The sequence below is a fragment of the Nycticebus coucang genome, chromosome 13 (assembly GCF_027406575.1).
Source record: "Nycticebus coucang isolate mNycCou1 chromosome 13, mNycCou1.pri, whole genome shotgun sequence".
Classification (NCBI taxonomy): domain Eukaryota; kingdom Metazoa; phylum Chordata; class Mammalia; order Primates; family Lorisidae; genus Nycticebus; species Nycticebus coucang.
The window spans coordinates 60,770,741-60,781,508 of NC_069792.1; the positions used below are offsets into that span (position 1 = coordinate 60,770,741).

At 43.8% G+C, this 10,768-nt stretch overlaps 1 protein-coding gene across 1 annotated transcript in view; it reads right to left on the reverse strand.

Moving 5' to 3' along the window:
- NIPAL2 (NIPA like domain containing 2) overlaps nt 1-8,885 on the reverse strand; it is a 123,485-nt gene extending 114,600 nt beyond the window's left edge. The window contains exon 1 of the mRNA XM_053559385.1: nt 8,580-8,885. Within this exon, the coding sequence (XP_053415360.1) occupies nt 8,580-8,699 (120 nt within the window). The 5' untranslated portion in view covers nt 8,700-8,885. The remainder of the gene's footprint in view (nt 1-8,579) is intronic.
- Between the last annotated feature and the right edge of the window lie 1,883 nt (nt 8,886-10,768).

The window sequence follows — 10,768 nt, forward strand, 5'->3', positions numbered from 1 at the left end:
CAGGACATGGACCAAATGTCATTAAACCTATGTCTTTTCTTTAGTGGTTCAGACAGTCAAGCTATTTCTTCCCAGGTGTAAAAGGGAGGATGTAGCCCAGATGTATAAGCCTGCTAAAAGTGGAGCCAAAACCTCAAGGATCAAAAGTTTAAAGTGAGTGTGAGAAACTGAGTATTCAACCTATATTGTTACAATCCCTGGATCAAGGCTTGCCTGGACCCTGAGCTCTTCTGGCCTTTTACATAATCCAAGCATGGTTTAATTTCTTTTATTATTCAAGCCAGTTTAAATTAGGCTTTCCATAACTTGCAACCTAAAGCCTCTTAATGAAAACATTCATCTCAGGGAAGCTAAGTTCAAAGGCCAGAAGAGAGACTGACTCCTATTGCAAACTAAAGAATTCGGGCCAATGGTCCAAGTTCCCAAAGAAAGAAACAATTTGAGAGATGCAAAGAAGATGAAATGAAGCTAGGTGATGCTACGGTTTGAATGTATTCCCCAATATTCATGTGCTGGAAACTTAACCCCCAAAGCAACAGTTTGAGAGGTGGGACTTTTAAGAGAGGATTACCTTGTATTTTGCTGTGTATAACGTACCCCATATTTTTGGCCCAAACTTTCAGGAAAATGCCCCTCAAGAATGTGGCCAGCTCTCAGTTGGAAGAGACATATCTTGGGAGGGTTAATGCTCCACTGGTAAGCATGCACCACCCTCCGACACGGAAGCCCTTCCCTCCCTGCCACCTCAGGGGTCATGGCTGAGATGGCCACGCATGTGTGGCCAGCAGGTGGGGGAAGCTTCATGTGGCCTATAGGCAGCCAGGCAGGTCCCTGGGGCCTGTGTGGGGCGCTTGGTCCCCTTCACGCAGCCAGGCCTCCAGCCTTGGCCCTCAGACAGCCCTGCCACTGACCCTCCCCCTGAGTGTGGCACCCGGCAGAGGCTGCTCTGGCCCACTTTCACCAGATTCCAGCTCCTCCTATTCTGGAACCCTGCAGGCCCAGGTGGGAGGGCACAGTGGCCTACAAGGCCTACTGGGGTCCAGGCTCTCTGAGCTACACTCCCATATATAATGTGCTTGCTGTTCGCCCCCTCAAAATCTATAATGAACACTTAATAAATGGCAAAACACGGTAAGTCAGGAGGCTGTGTTCCCATGAATGGATTACTGTCGTTACTGTGGAGGGGGTTTGTTATAAAAGTGAGTTCAGCTCCATCTTGCTCTCTCGTGCATTCTCTCACCACATAACCCCTCCCACCAGGCCATCATGCAGCTAAAAGGCCCTTAGCAGGTGCAGATTCCTGACCTTAGACTTTCCAGCCTCCATAACCATGAGCCAAATAAACTTCTGTTGTTCACAAATTACCTAGTCTGTGTTATTCTGTTGTAGCAGTGCAAATAGACCAAGACAAATGATTTAGGAAACTTGCACTGAGGTCATAGGCAGATAGCAGGACTTTATTTTATGCAGAGTTGGTATGACATGCCAGGCTCAGGGTGGACCTTTGAAGGGCAAACACAGTCTTTAGTGAGGTGTAGAGCTCATGGCTAAACATTCATTAGCCTATGTTTACATTAGAGATCACTTCTGCACCTCCTGATGTGTGCCAAGGATGACAAGACCCCATTCTGAGACTGACCAAGGGCCAGGCAAGTGACGAGGTAAGGCACATGCATCTCCTGGGAGCCATGCACAGGGGAAGCGGGGTTATCTCGTGGGCCATGAAGATGGATGGATGGATGGACTTTATGTAAAATAGAAGTCTGCTGGAACATGGGGAGGGGCTAAGCCATAATAGATATAAACTGAATAGATGAATATTGGTCCTTCAGAATAAAAAATTCCAGCTAAAGTAAATGGCACAAAGTCTTATGTTAAAACTGAATGAGCCTTCCAGGGCTGGGGGGGCTGGTCCTGCTGATTGGTTAAACAACAGGCAAAGTCTATGAAATATGATCCTACTACTGCCACCAAACACCTCGGTCAGCTGTTCCCAGTGTTAAACACCATCTTTCCAACCTAGAAGTCTGAAAAGGGGCAGAAGACATGGTAAGAATCATTGCCTTATGGAGGGGGGAGGTTCGGGTGGAGGGAGGGTAATTGGTGGGGCCATACCTATGGTGCATCTTAGAATGGGTACAGGTGAAACTTACTAAATGCAGAATTCAAACATCTTCATACAGTAACTAAGAAAATGCCACGAAAGCCATGTTAAACAGTTTGATGAAAATATTTCAGATTGTATATGAAACCAGCACATTGTACCCCTTGACTGCACTAATGTACACAGCTATGATTTAATAAAAAATAATAATAATAAAATAAAAGTATATTGCATTAAAAAAAATGAATCATTGCCTTAGCACTTCAAGATATCAAGTGCTCTAATTAAGAAGAGTTCTGGAATGTGAACATGACTGCTCTTGGAGAGTAAGGAGAAGTGAGTATCAAAAGGAGGGAGGGACTCTCTACGCCCTAGATCTAGAGAAACTGGTTACAGATGAAAGAAAGCAAGTTAGATCAAATAGCTGACATGATTTTTCTTATTTCGATTTTTAATGAGTGAATCACCCAAATTACTGATTATTATGACATTGCCTGTAATATAGGTTGATGATGCTTCTACTAATAATAGCTAGTGTTTATCAGACACTATGTGTCTAGCACTTTGCTAACAATTTGATATGTATTATTTTATTCCAACTGCAACCCTATAAGGGTTGTATGTATTGTTTCCATTTTAATAGAGAAAGCCAAAAACTGGGGAAATTGAAAAACTTGCTGACACATTTAGTAAAGAGGCTGAGCTTTTAAAACAGCACAATACAGGAACAAAAAGGTAACTTTGGGGAATGTCATACTTGCCATTATAAGTTCTCAAATGCCAATTGGAAATCATGAGCATTTTAAAAAGAAATTGCTTAAATAATTCTCATGAGCAAACAAAATGAACGTGGCATACCACGTAGGTGAAACATGCAAGTTGAATAGTCACAGCAATGCTAATACTATTTTTTAAAACTTTTTAACATTGTAGAATATAATAGATACAGATAACTCCAAAGAGTACTAACTAGATGGATAAATTACTGTAATGAATCATCATAAGGCAAACACCCTTGTAACCATCATCCAGATCAAGAAACAGAAATTGGGCCCCTGCCCAAGCCTTCCCTTTGCCCTATCCCATCACAACTCTCTCCCTGCCCCAGAAAAGCTGCTGGCCTGTATTTGTGGCAATCACCTTTCTGCTTTTCCTTATAGCTTTATCACCCAAGTGTGCACCCATAAACACTGTAGTTGTCTTTTTTCTGCCTGTCAGTCTATTTTAATCTCTAGATTCTCCAAATAGCCATTATGTTCCTTTTGTTCCTTGTAAAAATGATTTTTGAAGAAAATCACATAAACTTGTAAACTGGCAGTTTCTCAAAGCCGGGATTTGACTGCATCAACGTGAATATTATAACTAATCAGTATGAATTGAACCATAAGGAAGGTGTCAGGTAAATTGAAATGCAAATACTTGGTCGCCAACTTCTTCGCAGAGGACTTATTTATTCATTTAAGAAAGCCATGTGCCCATCGATCCACGAATGGATTAATAAATTGTGGTATATGTATACCATGGAATACTATGCAGCCTTAAAGAAAGATGGAGACTTTACCTCTTTCATGTTTACATGGATGGAGCTGGAACATATTCTTCTTAGTAAAGTATCCCAAGAATGGAAGAAAAAGTACCCAATGTACACAGCCCTACTATGAAACTAATTTGGGACTCTCACATGAAAGCTATAACCCAGCTACAACTTAACAATAGGGGGAAGTGGGAAAGGGGGGGGTGGGTAGAGGGAGGGGAATCGGTGGGATCACACCTGTGGTGCATATTACAGGGGTATTTGCGAAACTTGGTAAATGTAGAATGTAAATGTTTTGGCACAGTAACTGAGATAACGCCGGAAAGGCTATGTTAACCACTGTGATAAAAATGTGTCAAATGGTTTATGAAGTGAGTGTATGATGCCCCATAATCATATCATTGTATACAGTTATGATTTAATAAAAAAATTAAAAAAAAAAAAAGAAAGCTTTGATACAGCTGCTTGGAAGTCACCTGTTTCCTTCATCCTTCCTTCTGCTGCCTCTCCTAAAAAACCTAGTAAAGGAAAATGGATTCATAAGGAAGAGGGGAAAGATCAGTAAGTATACACAAAACAAAACAGAAAAAGGATTTTTCTTAGGAAGGAAATGGAAAGGACCAACAACCTCTCTGCAGCCCTTTGATTATTTGCAAGATTTGGCACTTTTCCTTCTTTAAGAGACAGTCACATGCAGCTACCAGCAGAAAAGAGATAGATGGTAGCAAAGCACAATCGATAAAGGAGCAATATAAAACTCAACATGATTTTTCTTCAGTACGGAGAGAGAAGCCATATGCACATTCTCCTCACATTTATTCTCACCAGCACATTGTTTTCAAGCCTGAGTTTCTTTCTAGCAAAGGCCTTCAGGCATGGCATAAAAATAGTTTTACAGTTATATTCACTTGCTATAAGATCTTGGGGGCAGTTATTTAACACAAGTTTCCTTATATGAACGGTGAGAATGATGCGTACCTTATGAGGTTGTTGGGGTTTTAAATGAGATAATAGCTATAAAGTGTGACGTAGTAAATGCATAACAAATGTCAATCTCTTCACTTTGCTTCTTCCCTGCCCAGTTGTATCAATTTTCCTTTAAATATGTTGACATTAAAAATTTAAGCCATTGAAAACCAAAAGTTCAAATAAAGGGCATAAAAAATTCTGTAGTTTCATCTCACCCTATGCAGAATAAACCTTTCTGACAACGTCCTTGTGAATTTGGATGTTTAGCAATAGGCATAAACTTAAAGAATTCCCAACCAAAACCCTCCTTCACAATATTTCCTCTGCTGTCCATTCCCTCTATAATCTTGCTGGTTTGGCCCTTTTTTATGCAATCACATAGTACAAGAGCCTGGAGGTCTTCTAGTGTTTTACCATAAGGAAACCAAGGCCCAGAGAAATTAAGTGACTTGCTTGAGTACAAGTCAACAGACTCTAAGGTTGATTGTCAATTAAATGCCTATGGTGGGGGAGGGTTCAACAGGTAAAAGAAATAAGAACAAAGGGAGAAGCTATAGTGGGTCACTGTGGTCACATGTGGAAAGGGCTTTGTGTTGTTAGAACTTTTAATCTTTAAAGAGATGAGGGAAACTTGATATTTAATCTCATTCTTCAATGTTGGCAATGTTTTAAACCTCCCTGTAGGTCAAATGAGACACATCTATGAACTGGATTTAGTCCACAGCTGGCTAGTTTGAGGTCTTTGAATACTGCTAATCCTAATTTAAATTTCTTTTATTTAATTTGCTTTGATCCTTGATAAAAAAAAAAAAATCTTCAGTGGTTCCCGGTGATCTACAAGATAAGTCCAAACTTCTTCACCAGTCCTTCAAGGCAATCCATGACTTCAGCCAAGAGCCCAAACCATATCTCCACCTTACAGGCTCCATCTTCTGCCACAACCAGAATGACCACAGAATTGTTCTCTAGGGAGGGAAATGTTCAGGAAGGCACCTGCCCAGACCCCAAGGGCTACTCCCGGACTTTTTCCCTCCACCTGTCCACTCCTATCATTGAAACCCTGTGTCCATCTTTACGTGTCTAGCTCAAATACTTGTCCACGAAACATCCCAGATGGCCCCAGCTGAAAGTCCCCGTGCTCTGAATTTCCATAGACTTTCCATCACTCACATGACACTTAACCACATACTGCCTTGTTTTGGAGTTACCCATATAGCTCATGTTTCCCAAGCACCTAATAATATTCCTGGAAGGAAGAGTTTGGGGTTAGACTACATGAAATATCCTCACAGTGCTTTGTACACAGCAGGGAGCACCATAAACATCTTAGGAACATTATCCTTTTGTACTGAAAACCTGGGGATCAAACATAAAGAAAGTACCTTTTTCCCCTAGGCAGAACACTGTTACATCTATACTTCCAGAGGAAGAGCTTTTCATGAAGTAGGCAGGCTCCTGAGTAATGCAAAGAGGGCAAAGGCCTCACCTCTCTGGCTCCCCAAAATATCTTCTCCACCCAACTGTAACTTTCTACTGGCTTTGAGATTTCCTCCTCCAGAAATGTTCATGTCTTTGCCTTAGACAATATCGAATCTCAGTGGCTATTGTTAAACATTCATCCATTACATGGAAGCATTCCAGGGGGGTCAGTCTTTTTCTAAGGAGTAAGGTTAATTGATCAGATCTGATGGTAGTTACTCTGCAAGGGGCTATCAGCAAACCGACACTGCAAGTATTTCAGTTGTGATAAACTGATGGAAGCGCGTGAACAAGCATCATTAAACCCTGGCGAGCCAGCAACCAGGGCTAATTTTGATTGTGGTAGTCACAAATGTACTATCTCACACTTTGTTTGTCCAGAGCCATCCCTATTTTCAGTCATCTCTATCCTATTAGTGCCAGAAAAGAAAAATTATACTCTATTTTTACTGGCCTGGACATCTGGAGGCACTCAATACAATACTCACTGAATGAATTTTAAAAAATAATTTTTAGGCTTGGCATCTGTAGCTCACAGGTTAGGGCGCTGGCCACATACACGGGGGCTGGTGGGTTCGTGGGTTCGAACCTGGTCGGGCCAGCTAAACAACAATGACAACTGCAACGAAAAAAATAGCCGGGCGTTGTGGCAGGGGCCTGTAGTCCCAGCTACTTGGGAGGCTGAGGCAAGAGAATAGCTTAAGTCCAAAGGGTTTGAGGTTGCTGTGAGTTGTAACACTATGGCACTCTACTGAGGGCAACATAGTGAGATTCTATCTCAAATAAAATAAATAAAATAATAATTTCTACTTTTGCTTAAAACAAATGCAATTACTGAAAGGGTAAAATACTATATTTTTATAAGATGGCCTAAATTTGCAGAACAATGGGAAAAGTTGCTTCTTTCTCAATTGTAATAATATAAAAAAATACATAAAGGAAACAAGGGGAAAAGTTGATACAGTCTTACCTCAAACCAGCAATAGTTTAGTTGTCAGCTCAGGAATTACAATTAGCATATTCTGGATACACCCTTTCTAACCTGTACAAATATACACTGTCAAAGGCAAATGAAGTTTGCAAACATTATTTATTTGTCTCACATTTACGTCACATGATAAGCTGTGCTTGGGTATCAGAGAGCCAAGACAATCAAGAATTCCAGGAAATGTCAAAGAAAAATGACTACAGAAGTTTCCACTCCTAAAACAATGTTTTCCTGTTTTGAATGATACCATGGTAGGTCACATGTACTAACCCTCTGATTTCTTTACCAATAGGGGAAAACTCATTCTTAAACTTTTATTGTGAATGCTTCTAGCATAAGCATAACATAACAGATATATAACTCAAAGAAATCCCATAACAAATGATTTCTTTTCTTTGTACTTTCTATGGGTGGAAGGAAGGAGAGAAATGATAGGTTACAAACATTGATCAAAAGGCTCTGAGTCCCTTCATTTTTCCTGTTTTAACATATTTTGTGATGAAATAGACACAAAGCAATATTCTCCCCTTTTGAAAATTAATAAGGTGGATATACTTATTTCTCTCACTCCTCACACAAAAATTTTCTTCTGCGTTCAGAAACTAACATTTGAGACACTTCTCAAGCACAAAGAATATAGATCTTTGATTATTGGTTCACCTCCCTGATTTTGACCAATAGCAACAAATATTTTATGATTATATTGTCGTAAAATAAAAACATAAATGGTTTTGTTAAAAAATAAGGACAAAGTAACACACTCAAGAAAGCAGGAAGAAGCCTGGTGTCCACTGTGTTCATTCCCGCTCACTTGCCCCCACTGGAGAGAACATGGTTGCTGCTGGACTGGAAGGGCGGGCCAGAGCTCTTTTCCTGACCTTACCGGCGGCTCCAGTCCCCCTCGCTACATGTGAATTTCCAGTGTAAACCAGCGAAGTTTCCCAAAGGGCTGGTGAGAAGAGCGAGAGAGTCTTACAGCTGTAACTTGGGGATATCAGGGCTCTGCGACACTGGGGTCACACACGCGCAGGGAATCTGAGCTAGTTGACACTTGATTGTCCTTACCGAGTTCCCTGCTTTGGAGAAGCGGGTGCCACTTTTGTTTTTAACTGTAAAGGGATCCGGGGGTGAAAATGAGCGCAATTCACCCGCACACTCTTGGAATCCTTCCGGGAAGGAGAGGGCGGGCTCAGGCCGGGGAGGCGGGATCCGCCGGGACCCGGAGGCCCTGGAATAGCCCGCCGGGTCAGGCCGAAGACCCGGGCGCCCGCTCCTGGTGACCGACGTGGAGAGCAAAGCTGGGGGCCTGCCCTCCGGAGTGAGGGCCGAGGGGCTGTTAAGTCAACGCGGGGAAGCGTCACGTGTCAGCTCTTCCCACTCGGCCAGCTCGGGTTCTTCCCGAGGGGGCAGGAAAGCGGCGGAGGAGAGGGGCGCGCGGGGCGGCGAGCGCGGCGGCCCCTCTCCGGTGCGCACGGGGCTGCGGGGCCCGGGGCGGTGGCCCTTACCTGGTTCCTGCGGTACCACGCGCCCGACAGGGAGCCGTTGCCGGCGCCCGGCACCCAGTACGTGAAGTTCAGGGACAGCTCGTCCAGGGCGGCCGAGGCGGCGTCCGCGGGCCCCGCCATGAGGTCTAGCTCCTGGCGCTCTGGCCGCGGCCGCCTACCGGCCGGGCTGCACCGCGAGAAGGCCGCGCCCGGGCCGCACCGCAGCCACTTCCTGCTCGGTGCCGAGCGAGACCCGCGCGCCGAGGCCACCTGGCTCCCGCCCCCGCGCGGCTGCAGGTGCCGCGCCCGCCAGCCCGCCCGGCCCGGCCTCCCTCCCCTGGCAGAATTGCCCGCGGGGCGCCTGGCCGACTGCGGTCTCCCGGGGCCCCTGGCTCGCCCGGTGTCCTCGGCGGGGCCGGCCTCTGCGCCGCATCCTCCCTGGCCAGACTGCCTGGGGTCCGCACCTGCGAGTGGAGAACGCGATCGTCTCCAACGCGCTCAGGAAAGGAGAGGAAGGAGACACTGGCCAGCCCAAAGCGGCTCCCATCGCCCGTCTCTAGCTGGAGATTCCAGTTCTCTCTCATTTATATTTTTCAAATTGTTTGCATTTGGAAAACTAATGAGTTTCCCCCAAATAATAGTAAGCAAAGACCTGAGAAATTAAATGCAAGCGCCAACGTTTGATAGATCCTTAGTAAATATTCCTTGAAGGAAGCAAGGAATTCCCAGGGGTAGCTGGAGGACCTCGACGTGTATTTGGTGAATGGATTGGGTTTACTTCAGATGGGACCAGAAGGAATTGCTGGAAAGCTGAGAGCTACTGTACACACGTATATGAATTTAGGATAGACGGTAGTAGTGTTAATGGTCTAACCAGAAGTTCTGGTTTTACCAGTGCTCAAATTCTAATACGTTACTACAGATGATCTGTAAGGAATTTTTCACTTTAAGAACATTAATTGCAGCCTGAAGCTCTGGAACTTGCAATTCTTTCTTTGTTTTATTATTAAATCATAGCTGTGTACATTAATGCGATCATGGGGTACCATACACTGGTTTTATAGACCGTTTGACACATTTTCATCATACTGGTTAACATAGCAATTCTTTCGTTTACACAATGCTGAAATTCTTGGATAATGTGACTTCCATGACTTCAAGAAAGAGACATTGATTGCTGCCTAGGAGGGGACAGGGAGAAAGTTTTCAGTGTTTCTTAAGGAAATGTGCAAATGAGGGAACAAAATTGTGAGATAAGGTCATTGCAAACACAGCAAAAACAAGACAAGTCATCTTGGACACAATAGTTTCTTGCCTGAGCACCCAAAATGTTTGGTGATCAGTTAATAATGATAGTTAATTATTCCTAAATTTAAGAAGATAATTTATTTCAAATAAGTTTGAAGTTTTGAAAAAGTGTCTTATGTTTTCTATAACATCACAATAATTCATGTCACTTATCTCATTAATGTTTCTTTCCTTTGGTATGCTTTAGGGTGCAAGTAACAGACTATCCAAAGAAAAGTGGCTTTAAAAATAAGTATCTGGGGGCCTGGGGCAGTGGCTCACTCCTGTAATCCTAGCATTCTGGGGGGCTGAGGTGGGTGGATAGCCCGAGCTCAGGAAAAAAAAAAATTGCTAGGCATTGTAGTGTTATGTCCAGATCTCAAAGTCCCCAAAGACCACCCGGGAGCTGAGTCCAATGCAAAAGCAAAAGGGCCTTTATTCAAGCTAGAGCCTGGACTCTCAGGTGCCCCGGCACAACGGGTGTGAACTGAGAGCCCCGAGCCCCGGGGGTCTGGAGTTTTTATTGTGGTTACGTGAGAAAGGAGGTTTCCAGCGAGGCTACCCTGGGATTGGTTAATTCTTAAAGGGCAAGCTTGGCTACTTGCTTATTGGCTGAGCCTGGGGTACTTTCCCAAATAGGGCAGCTTGTGGTTAGGTATGTGTCTGTCAAGCTGCGGTTTTTCTTAGTATCTGCAGGTGGCTCACACAAAATGCAAAATGGCAACTTTTGTATAAAATGAATTCACTCCTGTCTTCTCAGTGGCACCTGCCTGTAGTCCCAGCTATTCTGGAGCCTGAGATGGGAGGATCACTTGAGCCCAGGAGTTTGAGGTTGCTGTGAGTTATGATGGAATGGTGCTCTACCCAGGATGACAAAGGGAGACTCTGTCCCCCCAAAAAAAGTATCTCCAGAGGGCTTATAT